Source organism: Orcinus orca, chromosome 3 (genome assembly GCF_937001465.1).
Source record: "Orcinus orca chromosome 3, mOrcOrc1.1, whole genome shotgun sequence".
In the NCBI taxonomy this organism is placed as follows: Eukaryota; Metazoa; Chordata; class Mammalia; order Artiodactyla; family Delphinidae; genus Orcinus; species Orcinus orca.
Window position 1 is genome coordinate 9,250,376 of NC_064561.1, and position 20,016 is coordinate 9,270,391.

A 20,016-nucleotide genomic window follows, 5' to 3' on the forward strand; every position below is an offset into this window, starting at 1 on the left:
ACCTTACATTCTTTTTCTCGTACTCAGTCTTGGAAATCTGGCGTGTTTTTACACTGCATGCCGCAGTTTGGACTAGCCACGTTTCAGATGCTGGACAGTGCAGGTCTAGGACCTTGAGGGATTGGCTGTTTTTGCCCCCCACCCCTAAACTGCCCCCTTGTAAGATCTGAGAAGCACCAGGAATTTGGAAATTACCCTGAGCTTATTATTTTTAAGATGATAATGGTAGCCCAGTTCTATGCAAAAGCTGTCCATGAGTTTGCTCTATAAATGCTTGCCACAGTCCTACAAGGCGGATCTTGTCCTTGTGCCCATTTCACAGATGAAAAAACTGAGGCTCAGCAAGGCTCAGCCTGTCCACAGACCCATAGAGTGGCTAGGCTGCAAGATCAATGCTCAGGAGGATGGTGCCTCACCCCACTCAGGAGAGGGGTGTTAATGGGGGGAAACCCTGCAGTTTGACTATGGGAGGGGCTCAGTATTCCCATCTGTAAAGTGGGGCTCTTGGTACTCACCCCGCCTGCCTCCAAGTGACAATAGAAAGGTCCTCATAGGCTGGGGGGTAGGTCTATGTTAGTTTCCCGTGAGGGTCCCAGCAGACTCAAGGCTGTAGAGCGGTTGAGAGCAAGCACTCTGGGGCCAGGCTACCCGAGTTCAAATCCCAGCTTTGCCACATCCCAGCCATGTGACCTCAGGCAAGCCACTTCGCCTCTCTGTGCCTCAGTTTCCTCATCTGTAAAGTGGGGATCATAAAGTACCAACCTCATAGGGTCAGGTGAGGATTAAATGGCATAACAGGGTGCCTGGCACATAGTAGGCGCTTTGTGTCAGCTGCTTATTGCCTGCTCTGGAGAGTAGGCAGGAGACCAGAGGTTTGTGGGAAATCGTGGAGGGAGCCCTGTGTTGGTTCTTGTCCCAACAGTGAACAAAAACGCCAACCCAGACCCACTGCCAAAAAAGGAGGAAGAGAAGAAAGAGGAGGAGGAAGACGACCCCGGGGAAGACGGCCCCAAGCCCATGCCCCCCTACAGCTCCATGTTTATCCTCTCTACGACCAACCCGTGAGTATGGCCCATGGCCAGGGCAGGGGGCCCAGGGCTCCCACTGGGGCAGTGGAAGTCAGGACAGAGGGCAGACCCAGACAAAGGGTAGTGGGGGAGAGTTGCCTCTAAGACCATTAGTCCATAGGAGACCTTTGAGCAAATTAAAAAAATGATGTCCCTTTCTTAAGTCATATAAGATAGAAACTTATCATAAAGTACTGATTTTGTTGGAAAAGACCCCCTCCTGCCACCAACTAAAAACCACTGTCATAAATATCTATACTGTCTGTCATGTGAGAGGTGTCCCTTAGAAATGGCTTCCTTGTGCAGTGCACAACCTGTACAATTGTACATGGCAGCCCTGGTCCCTGAGCTCTGCTCTACAAGGATTTGGATTTTGGGTGGATGATCTCTGAGTTCACGGCCCTCTGTCTTGGGCATCCTTGAGGAGGCTGGATTATTTAGGGGAGAAATTATCGCATGTATGTCTTGGTGGCTCAGAGGTTGTTTTAGAATTGCATTTTTCCAAAGGGTATTTTTTGAAACCCTGGTCCCTCAAAATGCTTCTTGGCAAAGGAGAATCATGTCAAATAAGCTGCAGGGGAAACTGCTTTCTCTAACCTGCCCCTTGGAGCTCACCCTGTGCATTTACTTTTGTATGTGGTGGACATTATCTATTTTAATAAAGAAATTCTTATGTGGCACTTAGCGCCAGGCACTCTTCTGAATACTTTACAAATAAAAAAATTTTCTCATAATAACCCTATAGGGGTTGGTACTTTGCTTATCCCCATTGGACAGATGAAGAAACTGAGGTCCAGAGAGATGAAGTCACCTGCCCGAAGTCAAACAGCAAGCAAGTGGGAGAGCCCAGACAGACTGACTCCAGCATCCTTGTTCTTAGCCACTCAGCCCTGCAGCCATTCATACAATCTCATGACATATTTATCATTATTAGCTCCACTTGAGGTTAATTATTTCATTATTATCTCATTAGCATATTAAAGACTCTGATAAGGCCTGCAATTCATAATTTAGGTAACTAACTTTTTGGAGCCCCTACCATATACCAGGCCTATGTTAACTCTTTTGATCCTCACATTCTTGTGAGTTGGGCACTGTCGTTATGGTCATTTCACCGACGAGGGCACTGAGGTACAATAACTTGCCTAAGGTCACTCAACTAATGAAAAAAAAAAAAGGAAATCTACTTAACCCAGAATTTCCCAATTTTGTTTGACCATGTGACATTTTATGCATAAAAAGCTTTTCATCTCCTACAGAATCAAGGACAATATTTCTTCAACCCAGCCTGTGAGTTAAGATGTTCCAAGAGGGTGGTTTGGAAGTGATGGGAACTTATAAACAGAGATGTGGATATCTTCCCTCGCTGAGGGTTCCCCTGCCCCAGGAGGGTCCCCAGATGAAGGAGCTTGTTTACTCTGTTGGGTGTGGGACCTTGGGAGTTAGAGATCTCAGATAGTGGTAGGTGACATAAGGAGATGACAGAGGAAGGGGCTCAATAGCCTGTGGTCTGAGTGGACCTCTGCACGCCTCCCTGTCCCCAACAGCCTTCGCCGCCTGTGCCATTACATCCTGAACCTGCGCTACTTTGAGATGTGCATCCTCATGGTCATTGCCATGAGCAGCATCGCCCTGGCGGCCGAGGACCCCGTGCAGCCCAACGCACCGCGAAACAATGTGAGTCCCACCCAGCAGGTTCCTTCCAGCCCAGCTACTCTGTCACAGGCCACTTTCTCCTGCATCGTAAAAGCTGATAGCTAGGGTGGAAGAAATGTTGGGCGTACCCCTGGGCACAGCCCTTGTGGCCACTGGTTGGGAGGGGAAGCTCTGATTCTCTTCTTGAGGAAGGATGTTCCTTGCGACTGTGGTTCTGTGTGCCTGGTGGGGAAGAGGTGGCTGAGAGGGGCTGAAAAGTGCTGGAATCCCTGGTGGGGGGAGTGAGTCTGGCAGGATGTGGAGGTGTACAAGCTCTGCATGGAATGTGGGGGGTACTGAGACAGAGGGTGCCCCGGAGGCATCTCCTCTGCAGTCAGGTCTCACCACATGGACCTTTTTGTTTTGATGCGAAGCTTTGAAAGAAAGGATTATTTTGACTCAGAGGCACCTCCTAAACTTTGAGCTTTGGGGAGAGCTAAAAAGCTCTCCGTTTGGGGGCCCAAGGTCTGCTAACAGCCCCTGTCAGTTGAGCACTTGCCGTGTCCCAGGCACAACCCCAGGTGCTTGGGGTATCCCCATTGGACAGATGAGGAAACTGAGGCTCAGGGAGGCTTAGTGACCTGTCCAGGGTCACACGGCAGAATTCCAATTCTGCCCCCACGAGATCTCCCGCTGCTTCCCTCAACTGTCACCATTTATCAAACGCCTTCTGTGCTCATGTTCCCCCTTAAGTCCTGCCATGCAGGAATGAACGTGTGCCGTGGTTGAGAGGGGAAACCAAGGCACCAGCAGGCCAGGGCATAACAGAGGCCGGACTGGTGTCAGCGCCTCCTTCCCCAGCTCCTTCCTCTACCCCCCTCAGCCCCCACGCGAGCCATCTTCCTCTGGGAGTCAGGCCCTGCTGCCCTCGCTAAGTAGGTTAGGAGCCTTGGCAAGGCTGGCACGTCCCATAAATCAAGCCCGTCCTCAGCTTACTTTGCACTTTCCCTTCCTTCACAGGCCTGCCAGGCCCCCTGGGGACCCGATGGGGGAGATGGAAGGAAATAATTAGAACAAGCCTCCTGAAGGAAACTGGTACCAGGGCAGGGCTGAGGCTGCACTCTGTTATCTCCTGCTGCCTGGTTTCAACTAGGGACCCAGGGAGCCAGGCTTGGGGAAGGGGCATCCCAAGAGGGATCTGCAAACCCCCTGCTGGCTCTAGGAGACTGGAGCAGGCTTTGTCTCTGGCAAGGAGGAGATGGGCATGGGGGGTCCAGGGGGACCACTGCAGCTCCTGGGATTATAGAGAACCCTGGCAGGGCTCAGACCAGCCCCCATGGAGTGTTTGCAGAGCTCTGGTTCCCCTGCCCCATCCCCATTGCTCCATCTCACAGTTGAAACATCTCTCCTCAAAGCCCTCCCTCTTCTGGGCTTCCCTGGCTGTCCAGTGGTTAAGACTCCACACTTCCAGGGCAGGGGGCACGGGTTTGATCCCTGGTTGGGGAACTGAGATCCCACATGCCGCGCGGCCGAAAACATAAGAATAATTTTCTTTCTAAAAGCCCTCTCTCTTCAAGAGCATGGTAAAGCAGCTGATACCCCGGGCCCCCTCCCGAGTTCTTTTTATCAGCTGATCTAGAACAGGCCTCAGAAGAGTGCACAGAACACGTATGATCCATTCATTTATCAAGTGCACTCCCCCACGTGAGCACCACCCAAGCCAAGAAGTAGAACAAAACTGAGCGTGACCACAGGCGCCTCTTGGATCGCCCCCATCCCTTCCCTCTGGAGCTCGGTCCACAAGTGGGAACAAGGTCTTCAGACCTGTTTGGGTGTTGTGAGTTGGGACAGGTGGAGGGTTGCTACCGGCATCGAGAGGGTGGGGACCAGGGACACCGTTCATCACCCTGCAGCGCACAGGGCAGCCTCACCACAGAGAATGACCTGACCCCTATTGTCAACAGGACTTGAAAAACCCTACCTTAGAGGTATCAAAATCCCCGCTTCTGGAAGGAGCGTTTCTTAGCTGCTCTGATTTTCCCACCTGTACGTGCCTCCTTAAACACTAGAATTTTTTTGCCTGTTTCTAACACTGAACAGATGGGATACATTCTATGCATCTCTCTGTCACCCAAAATCGTGTCCACCATGAGATGAGCATGTATTGATGCTGGTGGTGACAGTCATTCTTTTCCGTTGCTGTTGAATGTTCCACTCCATGCCATCATGTGTTTACGCATCTTCCATCTGACACACGTTTGGATTGTCTGCAGTTTAGAATGCTGTCAGGGCATCCCCTACCCCCACCATGGGGCCCCTGGGCTTGACTTTCTCCAGGGTCTAAAACCAGAAACGGAGCTTCTGGATCATACATAGAATCTACATGAGGTTGGCCCCGAAGATGCAGCCAGAATGTTTACTCGCACCAGCAACGTACAAGGCTCCCGCTGCTCCACGGTCTTGCCCACACTTGGTGCTGTCAGCTCTCTCATTAGCCAACCTGGTGGGTGTGGAATCTCATTGGGACTTTGATTTGCATTTCCCTGTGATAAATGAGACTGAGAACCTTTTTGGATTCCAGTGAGCCACAGAAAATTGCCTTTTGTAGAGGTCAAAAAGATCTACATGTTAGATACGGTTGAACCTAATTTCTTGGTCTTTTGATTTCCTCTTGCTCCACTTATTAAGCTCTCCAGAATTGGATTCAGCTGACCACCTGGCCTGCCTTTCCCCCCACCTCCTTTCCTTCCTTCTTTCCTCCTTTCCTTCCATTCATTGCTTTATTTAGTAATTATTTAATGAGCAACTACTGTGTGCCACGTGCTGAGCTAAACATCAAGGATTGACAGGGTATGAGACAGTCCCTGCCATCTCAGAGCTCACAGAGCACCGGGCCTTTATCCGTGCTGTGCCCTCTGCCCGGTGCACCTGAAATGCTCTCCCACCACCATCCCTTCAGCCTTCCCAGAACCTTCCAGCCCCTTGCTGCACATCCCAGGAAGTTAGCCATCCTGGCCGCTCTGGTCTCCAATGGCCCTTCAAGCACCACACATAATGAGAATGTGAGTGGTGACCACACAGATCACAGATCCCAGCTCCTGCAGGACCCAGTGCAGCCACAGCTATTCATGCATTCATTCAGCAAACATTTCTTGAGTATGCCTGGCCCTGTACTATAAGCTGGAGATGCCACAGGGACAGATAAACATCCCTGCCCTTGTGAGGCTGACTTTCAGGTTGGGGAGGTGGACAGTGAGATTATTAATAACTATAACAAATAGTGTGTCAGGATGTGATAAGTGCTAGGGATGAGGGATATAGGGGAAGGGGTAGACTTGGTGGAATTTTAAACAGGCAGTCAGGGAAGGCCTCACTGAGAAAGTGATATTTGAGCCAAGTCATAAAGGAGGAGAGAGAGGGAATCAGTTGGAACATGGGGAAGAGCATTCCAGGCAGAGGCCCTGAGGTGAGAACATCCAGGGTGGCAGAATCAGAGTGAGCAAGGGGGAGAGTAGGACAAGATGAGGGCAAGGAGGTGGCCAGGCAGATTGTGCAGGGCCTTGGAGGCCACGAGGAGGACTTTGGCTTTTACCCGAGTGCGGTGTGAGCCACAGAGGGTTCTTGAGCAGAGAAGAGGGTGGTGGGTGACCTGACTTGAGTGCTCGCAGGCGCCCTCTGGTGGCCATCCTTAGTAATTACCAGCCCTTACTTCTCCAAGGCAAATCTGATGAAGTCAGTCCCCTGCGCTTACCACGTGCTGGGCACTGTGCCAGCACACTCAACATCCTCATGCCAGGGTCACACCATGGATGTGCTATGGCATGGCCAGGAAAGGGGCCAGAGTGCAGGATGTTGCCCGTCCAGACAGAAACCACTAATGCCTGGTCTTGTGTAAAGTGGTGGGGTGAGGGAGAATCAACCCACCCTGCTGAGTGTGTGGCCCCGGAGTGGGGAGGGAGTTGGGCACCACAGTGAGGTTTGTCCCCAGTGTCTGTCCTGGACGGCTAATCATGTTTAGGAAACCCTGTGTGGGAACAGTTACTCACCCAGGAGACCCAGCAGGTCAGAGGCACTGGGGGATCAGACCTGTCACCCACAGAGATGCAGTCCTCCCTGAACTTCCCTGGGGCCACCTCTAGTCCATATAGTGCTTTGGGCAAATAAAAAAGGCGCCCTTTCCTTTGGTAAGCAGACCAGCCTGGTAGAGTGATTTTTTTTGCTAGGACTTTGCTGCCATCTGCTGGACAGTTTCAGTCACAACATACAAATCTGCTCTGAGGCAGTGGGAGGAGGCCCTTGGGTAGTGCACGACCTGCCCAACTGTACATGGATGCAGCATTTCCTCATGTGGATGGAGATTCTGCTCCCTGGGGACTTTGTTGGAGGCCACACACCCCAGTGGACCAAGGATAGGTGCACGGGGGGCTCTGCTGGAGCAAGCCAGTGATCGGCTGCTCCCTTGCTTTTATCCCCTGCAGGTACTGCGATATTTTGACTACGTTTTTACAGGCGTCTTTACCTTTGAGATGGTGATCAAGGTGAGTGCCAGGGCTCCACAGGATTCTGCACCCTCAAGAATGCCACCCTGGTGCAGGAGGCTCACCCCAGAGATTAGAAATGCTTGGTGTGTTTGAGGAACATCAAGGAAGCTGGTGCCTCCAGAAGGAGTGAGAGAGGAGGGTGGGGAAACCAGGTCAGGGAGATGAGCAGGGAGGGACGAACCATGTAGGAACTTGGGGGCCACAGGGAGGACTTAGGCTTTTATCCCAAGTGAGGTGGGAGCCATGGAAGGTTCTGAGCAGAGGGACATGATTGGACTCAGGTGTTCACAGCCACCCTCTAGCCTCTCTGGGAGGGCAGGCTTGAGAGGGGGAGCAGGGTGGGTGGGACCCAAGAGAACTGGGAGCAGGCGATTGCACTGGTCCAGGCAGGAGATAATGGGGACCAGCCCAGGGTGGTGGCAGAGAAGGTGGTGAAAAGTCGGCAGATTCTTGGAAGGTTTGGAAGGCAGAACCAACAGGATTTGCTAATGTATCTGATGTGGGGTGAGGAACCCAGGGGGATCCCAAGGTTTTGACCTAAGAACCAGCAAGTCAGAACTACCTTTCACAAGGTGGGAAGGTGCCTTGGGCAGGGGCTCTCACTCCTCCCCCAGGTCCTCTGGCCACTGTCCCAGCCCTTCAAGATGAAGTGGTCCCACTGACTACCTCCTGTTGCCCCTCCTCCTGAGGCTAAAGGGTGGATCTTGGTCCCCAGGGTGGGGATGAGGGATCAGAGCGCTGTCTCTTCTCCTCCCATAGATGATCGACCTGGGGCTCGTCCTGCACCAGGGTGCCTACTTCCGTGACCTCTGGAACATTCTCGACTTCATAGTGGTCAGTGGGGCCCTGGTGGCCTTTGCCTTCACGTAAGTGTCCTCTCGAGGACTCCTCCTGCCTCTTCGTCCCTCCGTCCCCAGCTCATTGAATCAGGGGACGTGTTCTCGGGGTGTAGAGAAGGGGAGAGTGGGCTCCAGGGTGGTGGGAGGCATCCGCATGCCACCGGGAAGAGCTTCGATTGGCTTTTGCATGATGGCCACCACGGAGGAAGAAGGAGAAGGCCTCCCACCTTCTACCTCCTCACACAGCCATGCCACCGACCCCTTGCTCTGCTGCTTTCCGTAGACTAGCCCCACCGGGACATCTCATCTTCCTTCTGCTCTACAAGCTCTGCCCAAGCCACTGTCTCTTTGGGGAGCCCCTCAAAAGACAATCAGGAAACGAATGTGCATGAGAATTTGGATCCCCACCCTGTGCCCGAAGGCCCTGTAGTTATAGACCTGATGACTCCCCTTGTGTGTCTTGAACTTCTCCTGGCAGTCCTAGGACACTCTGAAAGGTCATGCCTCATCATGCGGCTCCAAGATGGTGCCCAAATTCTGGGCAGCCATGTCAAAATGGCAGCTGGGTTCTGAGCAGCCATTCCAACATGGCACCCGAATTCTGGGCAGCCCTTTTAAGATGGCACCTGAGGGCTCAGCAGTCATTCCAAGATGGCGCCCAAAGGCTTAGCAGCCGTTGCAAGATGCGATTCCAAGATGGCGTCCGAGGGCCCTGGTAGCAAACTTAGCAGTACATTCCTCAACTTGTAGACGCTTGGGGCAGGATGGAAAAACCCTAATCAGCCCCTAATCCAGAAACAAATCTTCTTAGGGACCCTGTCTGTGCCCATCACAGTGGACCATCCCCAGAAAGAAAAGTCGCAAAGGGATTCAGACCCACCTCACCTACATAATGAGAAATCAGGGGCTTCCCCTTTGCCTCTGCCTCCTGGGCCCCTTCTCAGCAGACCTGGAAGAGTCCTTGAATGGCCCACCTGACCAAACAATGAGGACTTGGCTTTTCAGGAGGCCAGTGTGGTGGCCCGTTTCCAATTTAAGGGCTACACTGGGCCATTCTCAGATCCTCCCCTGGGAGCACAATGAGATCAAGTTGTGTCAGAAGAGCAAGAAATCTCCAGAGTTTCTGGATGCCTCTGAGCTGGTGGAGATGTACCATGAAGGTCAGGAAGCTGAATGTATTTCTGACTCTGGCCAGACTTCCCACCCCCTTTCTCTTTGTCTTCCCCTTTCTCCTCCTCTTTCTGTGTCTGCTCTTTTCCACCCCCTCTCCTTTTCTCTCTTTCTTCCTCTGTCCCTCTTCCACTCTTCCTCCTCTCTCTCCCACTTTTTTAAGTAATTGAGTATTTGATCATTAGAACGATGGAAGAGATCATCTCAAAACTTCAAGAAGTTTGGCTACATTTTCATTAAGATGTCCTGTAGGTTTAATACTAATAATAATCAAAGTGCACAGGAAATTAGAGGAGAAAGATTACCACAAATAAGACGAGGTATCCATGGCCTTCAGATATAAAAAGCAATTACAAATCAATAAGAAACACTGAATCTTAATAGGTAAGTGAGCACAGGATTTAACACAGAAATTTCACAGAATGCTGACTAATAAAAAATGAAAAAACAAACCTACCTCATTGGAATTAGGAGATGTATAAAATACAAACAAGATACAATTTATTTCTTATCAAGTTAGCACAAATTTCTTTCCCCAAAAAAGATTCTAAAAGGTAATACACTGTGTATATGAAAATGTAATGAAATATGCTCCTCCCTCTGTCCCTCAGTTATGTGAGCAACTTCTACAAGGTGTCAGTCAGGTACCATGCTAGGTCCTGAGAAAGTTTCGATTCTGAAAAGCCAAAACATTTGACTGCCCTCATCCTGGAGTGAATCCATCTCAAATCCCCTTCCCTCCCTTGCTCCTGTTTCTGTCTTTCTCCTTCTTTATCCTTCCCCTTTTCTCTCTCCTTCCCTCTCTCTGACTCCCTCTCTGTCTCTCTCTCTCTCTCTCCACCTCCCCTTCCCCTCCCTCCTCCCGTCTCCCCTCCCCCTTCCCCTCTCCTTCTCCCTCTCCCTCTCCTCCAGACTCTTTTCTCTCTCTCTCCCTTCCATCCTGTCCTTCGCCTTGACCTTCTGCCTAACCTGGGCCCCATGGCCTGGAGAAGGCAGACACTCTGCCATTTGCTCTGGCATCAAAAACCCAGTCCCCCCCATGTTCTGACCTGGGGTGGTCTTCATGTCCAGGGAAGGCAAGTGCAGGCAAGCATCCCTCCCACACTTCCTCCAGCCCTCCAGGATGACGTCTGCCCAGCAGCCCCCAGGTCCCCCAGAGCTCAGAAAGAGACCACATCCATCTCTCCACACACAACACCCCCCTTTGCCAGCTGAGCCCTGGGTGGTGGGTTTTGCCCTCCGTGGCCACCACTGGGTGTAGTACAATAGAGGTAGTGTCTGCTGCCCATCAGTTCATCCTTGACACTTTCCTTCCAGACCTCTGTGGGAGCCAACAAGCTTCAGTGCTGAAGAGGGGGCCCCCACTGTTGCCCTGTCCCATCTCCATCCCTCATTTGGCCTCCCAATTTGGGAAAAGTGTGGCCTTCGAAAGACCTGGGAACAAGCCTTTCAAACCGTAGAGCTTTGGCGATGATGGGCCACAGTTCCCCTGGAGCTACAATTAGGCTCAACTTTAAGCAAACCTAATCTGCGAAAGCAAAACTGTTTTTCCACCCAGAATCGAGCAAAATGGTTCTTTGCGTCTGCCAAAGAATCTGCCACAGGGAGCTGATTTTGTTTTTTAATCTTTGAGTTTTTGTTTTAAATATAAAGTTATACAAGGGCATATTCAAAATGAACCTCCAGCTCAGAGAAATTTAGCAGCATATTTGTAGCGTCAACCTGTGAAGCTGGTTTTATGAAGTTGCTACAGGCATGAAGCCAGCCAGTTAATGCCATTGAAAATCCCTGTTTCCAATTGTTTTTTTCAAGTCCTATGTGAGGAAAGGGTCTGGACAGGGAGTTAAGGTCATCCCTAGGAGTCCCAGTGAGCTCGTGGACCTTGCAGGACCTGGGGTGTGTGAGATTTTGCCAGTGGGGTCCTGACAAGTGTTGGGGACTCTCTTGGGGTTTTAGAAGAGCTGAGCACCCGGGGAGCGCCTTTATGTGATGGTCACAGGGATGGAAGAGGTAGACCCTGAGACCCCACCCCTGCCACACCCTCCCCACCTCACTGCCAAGAACCTATCTGTCACTGCCACTCCTCTTCCAGGGCAGGGCCACAGGCCAGGCACAACTGGCATGCACCTGCATGCCTTAGGCCAATCTGCCAGAAAGCCAGAGAAGGGGCCCCCCACCCAGGCTGCTACATTTTTCCCCAGAAAAGTTTCAGAATCCTCCCTCTGCCTTCAGGTTTCTGGCCTCTCTTACCTGAGAAGGTCTCTCACCCTACAAGGACTTTCCTTATTGTCTTTCCTTGTTACCAGACGGAGGTCACATTGGCAGGAGTAGGTGTTGCTCTGAGAGTCTCCACTTGAGTGTCCAATCCCAGAGTCCTTTGCTTCTTTTCTTTCTGTTCTTTTAACTCACATTATCTGTCCTACGTGCCTGTCTCCTCATAGACAAGGTTGAGAACCCCAACAAGTGTTAAATGAACCTGATGGTGTTAGGAAAAGGTTCCAGCAAGGCTGTCCGGTTTCTCTCTAGATGTGCAAGTCCCTGAACCTCTCTGTGCCTCAGTTTCCCCGTAACTTTGACAAACCTGACTGGGTAATAATGATAGTAACAGCCTCCATTTACTTAATCTTTACAACCCCACGCAGGAAGTTCTCTTATTATTCCCTTTTTGTACATGAGGAAACTGACGACCAGAGAGATTGTGGAGGGAAGTCAGCTGTCAGATTGAGGGTTGCTGCCCATCTCCCAGCACTGAACATGGAGACTTTCACAAGTCAGCAGAATGAGGAGGCAAGGATTCTGCAGTGCTGTGACTGTGGCCCCGTCTCGGACGTGGGGAAATGATCCCCGTGGTCCTCCAAGGGGTGTGTCGAAGCTCTCCCGACGGTTTCCACCCCTCCTGCACCTCCCCCAAATATCTGTGTGCGTGTGTCCTGCTCCATCTACTGACTGTGTGCTGTGTCCATGCGACCACCATTAACACACCATTTCATGAGTCACCACACTTGACATCACGCTCTGTGCCCATGCAACGGGGTAGCCAACTGACCTTTCTCAGCAGCTGGCAAATCATGACCCTGCCCTCACTGCCAAGAGTCCATCTGGGGCTGCCACTCCTCCCTCAAAGCAGGCCCGCACGACTGGCAGAGCACCTTGATCAAGCCACTCCTGCATGCTCAGGAACCCAACTGCCAGGAAGCCAAAGAAGGAGCCCGCAGGCTGCCTTTTGTTTTTTTAATCCCCATCCTCAAAACAGCCCCTACCCGTGAAGGCATTCTTTTGTGTGTGTGTAATGAAATAGAAAGAAGATTAGCGTGCAAGACACACAAACCTGGGTTTGAATCTCAGTCTGCCACTTCCCCGGCTGTGTGACCTTGGACAAGTCACTTTCCCTCTCTGAGCCTCAGCTTCCTCATCTGGAAAATGGGTATAATGGTACCACCTTGCCACAGACAGATGCAGTGACATTCAGAAGCCTCACATATTACACCTAACATCATCCATCAGGCTGGGCAGAAATCACTGTCACTGAAAAATTCCTCAATAATCCGAAAAGGAGAATCTATACAATTCTATCTATGCAATAATTCCTAGATATGTTAAGCTTTGAAAGGCACTGAGGTAAAGCGAAAGGTAGCAGGGGGAAGAAAAATCCAGTGGGAATATTTGTAAGACCCATTATGTTTTTAGAAACGTCACTAACTTCAAAAGGGGGTGGCAGGTGGGATATTCTGTAGAGAACCTGCTTGGCAGTAGGACTTCCACTGTTCTCATGGCAATCAAGTTTCTTGCACCTTGATCTCCAGTCATGGTTGGAGGGTCAAAATGAGACTGACCCTTGATTCCAAAGATGAGTTGTACAAGGGGCCACTGCCAGATGCAGAGAGCTTCCCCCAGGCCCACATTTTTCCAGAAGGCTCTTGAGAGTTGCCCCTTAATTTCATCCCAAATTGGAACTCTTAGCTGCCCCCCTTCTCCTTCATAACTTAGGGGGTAAAGCCAAAGCCATAGTTACTGTGTATCAAGCATCAGTCCCCCAAAGGTCTGTGTTACAGATGAGAACAATAATTAAGGGCAGTGCTGGGAGTCAAACCCAGGTCCCCCTAACTCCAAAGCTCACCCCCTTCAAGACATTCTAAACGACTTCCCTGGCAGTCCAGTGGTTAAGACTCCATGCTTCTGAGGCAGGGGCCGCGGTCGGGGAACTAAGATCCCGCATACTGCGAGGCGTGGCCAAAAAAAAGACATTCTAAAAATTTCCAGTCCCAGAACCTCTGGAGAAAAGGGGTTTTTCTCCAGCTCTTGGCAGGGACCTTCAGTGGCGAATTTGCCTTTGGTAGTTGATAATTTTGGGCTGTCCTGCTACTTGGAAATTCGGCTTTCTTGGTGCTGTTGGGCAGTGCCGGGGGCCAGCCAAAGGCAGGGGACGGAACAAGCGTCTTCCAGATGGAAGGATGGATACCATCCAGGGCCACGAGCCTAAGGCGGCCCCTCCTGGTGCCCAGGCAGGGCAGGGGAGTGCCCAGGTGTGTGTGCACGTATGTGTGTGTGTTCTGTGTTCTTTCTTCTGAGGCCGCTTACGATCTGTCTCTCCCTCCGACGCCACGTCACCAGGAGCAGTACACGGTAAAGTGCCTCTCTCTCTCTCTCTCTCTCTCTCTCTCTCTCTCTCTCTCTCTCTCTCTCGTTCTGTCTCGTTCTCTGTGCTCTGATGCAGCCACAACTGGTTCTGGGCCTGTTTCTGTAGCCTTGTGTCATTGCCACCGTCCTGTCGCCTGCAGTGACCAGAGTCCCCTCAGCCTGCTCCCCAAGGGGCAGGAGCCTGGAGGGATCTTGGCCACTGCCTCTCATCAGGACCCACCATTTAGCCCAGTTCTTGGAAGAGAACATAAAGGGCGTGGAAGGGGGTCTCCCCATGGTCTTATTTCAATAGGGCAGACGAGCCGGATGGGTAGTTATCAGGGGAGTGAATGTCCAGCTTCCCAGATGGGAGAAGCGTGGACAGTCCAAACAACCAGGGCTTGGGCTTTAAGAGGAGTAAGTAACCCCCCACCCCCAACAGAAGCATCTACACTCTCAGCAAAGTGATTTGAAAATCGGGTTGTTTTCTGTAAGAACACCTTGGTCAAGCCATTCCTGCGTGCTCAGGGGCCAAACTGCCAGGAACACTCTCCTCGGTGTCTCAACAAACAGGATTGTTCTCAGCCTCTCCCCAGGGAGAAATGCCTCCTAGGAGAGAGACCCCCAGAATGCCCGTGGAGTCATTTTTAGATGAGTAGATGTGCCCCAGGAGGTGTGTTCCCAAATGTTAGCAGTTTGGCCCATGAAGATTTTAGCCCGTTCCACATACAACCTAGATGTCCACTTCCTTGACGTTTTTTCCACCAACACATAGTCTAAACTTCATTTTAGTTTTGCTAGAACACTTTATGCCATCCCCTTACAACCAGTATTGTTAACCTCAGTTAGAACAGGCAACCGCAAAAGTGAATCCAACAAGAATGAAACAGTTGCGTGACAAGTTGTTACATTCAAGCTGGGTTCTTTGTTAAAAGGGAAATTCGTGTTAGGGAGGCATTAAAGACCTATGAACGCATAGCAGAAACTTCCTCTCTGACCACAACGGGAGGCCTGAAAGATAACATGAAGAAAACATAGCTGTTTCCCTGTGTGATCCCGTTCCTTAATTGTGTTCGTGATCTGCCTGAAAATATCTCAGTGACTCTCCTGATGTGTGTCTCATACTTTGGGTGCACAGCCTTGAGATACTAATGATTGATGACTTTGGTTTAGAAAAGAAAATCCCATGTTCAGACTGCTGAATCCTGGAGCACAGTTGTGGCTGGCAGGTTAAAGTCCAATTCTCTTTTCTCTGAAAGATGAGAAAAAGGAACCCTAGAAAAAGCAAATGTCACGAAGAATATTTTTGCACCTGGATACCTGGGCACACCACGGTGGGTGTCTCTGGGGCAGCTCTAGTCATGACCCTAGAGAACTGTAGGGAGATGTTTGCTAACTGGCCCCCAAAGACCTCTGATCTGGACCCATTCACATGTGTCCTGAAGCTACACACCAGGCACATGCTGGGGGCAGAGACAAGAACCAAGGTTAAAGGGAAAATGAACACATAGGAGAAGAAATCACAGTTTCACCTTTGAAGAGTTTTCTGTCTAAAGCCAGAAGCCAATGACAGGAACAAAGGTGATTCTGAAACAGCACTGGGGCTTGGCAGAGCCCAGAGGCCGTCAGTGGAGGCTGTCAGATGAAGGGACATTTACCTTGGCCTTTGAGGGCTGCATCGTTCTGTGAATGAAGACGTGGAGGAAGGGCATTTCTAGCAGAGGGAACAGAAGTAAAAGAATGTGGCTGGGGCTTGGGTTGTGTAGTAATCAATGGGAATGCAAACAGAAAGGTAAGTTGGACTCGATTCCTAAGAGCCTTGAATGCCGAGCTAGGGGTTTGCACTTCTAGGAATTCAGCTGCTCCGGAAGGAGTCGGAGTAGGAGAGTGACATGGTCATTGGTTTTGGCCACTGTGTGCAGAAAAGATGGAAGAAGAGAGAGACAGGGAGTGGGGGGGGGGGAAGTTGGGAGGTGGATGATGGGGGTCTGACCTATGATGGTGCCATGTGTAGGAGGGTGACCCATTGGGGATGAGGATGGAGGACAGGAAGCTGAACACGAGTGTTGGGTTTCTGGCTTGGGCAGCTGGGTGGGTGGTGAGTTCCATTAATCACAAGCCTTTGATGGCCACACCCAATGCCTTCCTTTTCGGGGCGCTTGAATCATGGTTGGTTAAGGGTGTCATGACATCTGCAGTGCTAAGACTCAGGCCCAGTAGACCCTGGACTGAACCCCTATGCAGCAGTCTGAGCTCAGATACCCTGAAAGAATGAGGCAGAGATTCGACATCTGATGTTCTGGTTCCTTCTGCTCCTGGGAATATTGGGGCAGGGGGTGGGGGAAGGGAGCTCTGGTTTAAAGGCCACTTTAAGCATTTCCTGCATCCTGTTGGAAGAGGGAGGAATCCCATTTTCTAAAAGCTCACTAAGACCACCTCCAAAGAGAGCACACAGCGGGCAGCCAACTTCCTCATGCTGGATCCAAGAGCCACCCCATGCAGCTGTACAGGCTCAGCCAGGGCCCTCAACAAACCCTGAGACCAAAACCACAAAGGGCCATCTACTCACTAGCTCTTGAGCCCAGATGGAGCAGGGGAGCTGACTACTCTTCTCCAGGAAGGACATGGCTATGCCAGGCCCACCCCAGACTCCTAAGCCTGGGAGGGTGGGGCCACTTGGGGCTGTGGACCACCCACCACCCAGCCTGACCTTGGCTCCCTCTTTTCCCTTCTCCCCATTCTAACATCCCTCCACAGTGGCAATAGCAAAGGAAAGGACATCAACACGATTAAATCCCTCCGAGTCCTTCGGGTGCTACGACCTCTTAAAACCATCAAGCGGTTGCCAAAGCTCAAGGTGAGATTGGGGTATGTGGAAGATCTATCAGGGTTGCCACGTACAGTTGAGCAGGTTGCACACTGCTCAAGGACAGTACGTTGAAAGGGATGCTGCTAACAGCACAGCCATTATATATGGATATACTTATTACTACAACTCTCCAGTAGATGGCAGTAAAGTGAGTTAATGGAACAAAATCTGTATATCATGGTAATTTTCCAATAGATGAAATGTCTCTTGCAAAGTTGAGATCCCTTTTCTTAATTCCCATGAAGGCATCATGTGGATAAAAACAGGGCATAACCCTATTCTGGGAAGCAGGAAACTAGGTTTCTGGTCCCACATAACCTTTAACTTTTCACCTGCCTATTCTAGGGTCCAATATCTCCTGTTCCAAAATAACATGAACCACCAGAGTGAAGTAAGTCAGAAAGAGAAAAACAAATATTGTATATTAATGCATATATATATGTGGTATCTAGAAAAAATAGTGTAGATGAACTATTTGCAAAGCAGAAATAGAGACACAGACATATAGAGAACAAACGTATGGATACCAAGGAGGAAAGGCGGGGCGGGGTGGGATGGACTGGGAGATCGGGATTGACATATATACACTACTACGTATAAAATAGATAACTAATAAGAACCTACTGTTTAGCACAGGGAACTCTACTCGGTGCTCTGTGATGACCTAAATGGGAAGGAAATCCAAAAAAGACGGGATATATGTATACGTATGGCTGATTCACTTTGCTGTACAGCAGAAACTAACACAACAGTGTAAAGCAACTATACTTCAGTTAAAAAAAATAAATAGGGGCTTCCCTGGTGGCGCAGTGGTTGAGAGTCCGCCTGCCGATGCAGGGGACACGGGTTCGTGCCCCGGTCCGGGAAGACCCCACGTGCCGCGGAGCGGCTAGGCCCGTGAGCCATGGCCGCTGAGCCTGCGCGTCCAGAGCCTGTGCTCCGCAACGGGAGAGGCCACAACAGCGAGAGGCCTGCATACCACAAATAAATAAATAAATAAATAAATAAATAAATGAAACTTGAAAAAAATAGCATGAACCAGAATTTCCCAAAAGCTTGTTGTTTCAAAAAAAAAAAAAAAAAAAGGAGGGAAGGAAATGAAATCTAGTCATTCAAACACCCCTTTTCAATTTATGATGCACCTGAGGAGCACCTGTATTATCTCTTTCTTAATACGTTGCTTTAAGTCACTTTATTTTTTACCTGAGTGGATTTATTTTAAAAGGAAATGCTTGTCAAGTTTCTTAAGTTGGAAAACCAAAACCCACTGTTAACGGAAGGTAAAACTAAATATCTGTTCAAAATATAAGATAACTGTTATTAAAATCTACCCCAAAATAATTGCCTGACAAAGGCTTTGAGCATGGATACTTGCTCTTTCTTGGTTAAAAAGGAAAAGTACAGGGACTTCCCTGTGTTCCCAATGCAGGGGGCACAGGGTCGATCCCTGGCCAGGGACCTAAGATCCTGCATGCCGCATGGCACGGCCAAAAAAAAAAGGAAAAGTATAAATGTTAGGTGTTAACACAGTAACAACTAAGGAAGACTTTCTCCTTCACTCAAAAGGATTGAAAGCATTAGAGAGAGAATAACTTTGCTACCACGTGATTCAGTGTTACTTGGTCTTGGGCTCCTGTAGGACCTAAAAGTACGTCTGATATCACCGGTGGTGTGCCCCTCCCCCATGATTTGGGAAATAATGATTCGAATGCCCCCTTTTTGTTGATAAATATTCAAAGAGGAAATGTGGCCGCCCTCTGGACGGGAAAGCTTGCTTGCATTGAGATATGTGGAACCCAGAAGTAGTCGGTTCAGGGGCTCTTTGCCATTTTCTGGGTCACAGCCCCCTTTGAAAGCCCCATGAAAGCTATGCACTCTCTCCCCCAGGGGAAGCCGGCAGACTGGGACCCCTGCCTTCTCTAGAGGAGGACGGAAGGATTCCATCTTACGCAGGGCACGTGAAGTCAGCTCGCAAATCCAGAGCGCCCCCAAGTGATCAGTGGGCAAAAGGGAGGGGACCACAACTCCAGATTATGGGGAGGGGAGTGACGTGAAGCAGGGACACAGAATGAATAGGAAATGACATCTCCATCGAGGACCTTTCCTCTTGCCCTGAAGAGCCATGAGCTTACCTTGGAGAAGCTCGGAGAAGCGGCCCCATTTCCCAGGGCTTAAAATTGGGGGGTTTTCGATGCATAAAAATTCAGAATCGGGCCGAGCCCCAACATTTCTCAGAACCGCGTGGCCTTAACCGAGGAACTTGGATCACGTCCTTGCCCGTAAAATAGGATTAATGACAATACTTGGGTGTGATGAGCGGCTGGAGGTGGAGGCCATGCTTGTTCCCAGCCCCTCACGCTGTCCCTTCCACCCCACCCGCCAGGCCGTGTTTGACTGCGTTGTGAACTCACTCAAGAACGTCTTCAACATCCTTATCGTCTACATGCTCTTCATGTTCATCTTTGCCGTGGTGGCCGTGCAGCTGTTCAAGGGCAAGTTCTTCCACTGCACCGATGAGTCCAAGGAGTTTGAGAAAGATTGCCGGTGAGTCTTGGCTCTCCTAGGCATCCCCATCGGGGCTGGCAGGTAGGGGGCGGCCAGATGCACCAGTCTCTTTGTAACCGAAAGTGGGGTCCGGCTGCTCGCCGCTCAAAAGCCAATAAAGAGGCAAAGTTGGTAGAAAGGAACGTTTGCTTTATTTTGCCAGCAACTGCGGGCGGGGGGGTTGGTGCAGGGAGGGCAGACTCTCGTCCAGAGGCCAACTTCCCCCCGCGCTGACAACCAGTGGACAAAAGTTTTTATAGATGGAGAGAGGGAGCTACATGTAGAAACAGCACGGTCAGCTGTGACAGTCAACTGTTGTTTTTTTTTAATTTATTATTTTATTCATTTATCTTTGGCTGCGTTGGGTCTTCGTTGCTGTGCGTGGCTTTCCCTAGTTGCGGCGAGCGGGGGCTACTCTTCGTTGCGGTGCGCGGGCTTCTCATTGCCGTGGCTTCTCTTGTTGCGGAGCACGGGCTCTAGGCGCCTGGGCTTCAGTGGTTTTGGCACGTGGGCTCTAGAGCGCAGGCTCAGTAGTTGTGGCTCACGGGCTTAGTTGCTCCACGGCATGTGGGATCTTCCCGGACCAGGGCTCGAACCCGTGTCCCCTGTATTGGCAGGCGGATCCTTAACCACTGTGCCACCAGGGAAGCCCTGACAGTCATCTTAAAATTGGTCATGTGGTGGTCTGATCAGCGTCACCTTGATTGTTTTAAGTACAGTCAATCTTCAGTTCC

General features: G+C 50.5%; 1 protein-coding gene across 9 annotated transcripts in view; it reads left to right on the top strand.

The window, feature by feature from the left end:
• The window catches only part of CACNA1A (calcium voltage-gated channel subunit alpha1 A), a 337,790-nt gene that overhangs the window by 270,351 nt on the left and 47,423 nt on the right, over window positions 1–20,016 (top strand). For all 9 annotated transcript variants that reach the window (XM_049708282.1, XM_049708283.1, XM_049708281.1 and 6 more), the window contains 6 exons: window positions 923–1,061; window positions 2,615–2,744; window positions 7,181–7,240; window positions 8,003–8,109; window positions 16,627–16,726; window positions 19,122–19,282. In XM_049708282.1, coding sequence (XP_049564239.1) covers window positions 923–1,061; window positions 2,615–2,744; window positions 7,181–7,240; window positions 8,003–8,109; window positions 16,627–16,726; window positions 19,122–19,282 — 697 coding nt within the window. The remainder of the gene's footprint in view (window positions 1–922; window positions 1,062–2,614; window positions 2,745–7,180; window positions 7,241–8,002; window positions 8,110–16,626; window positions 16,727–19,121; window positions 19,283–20,016) is intronic.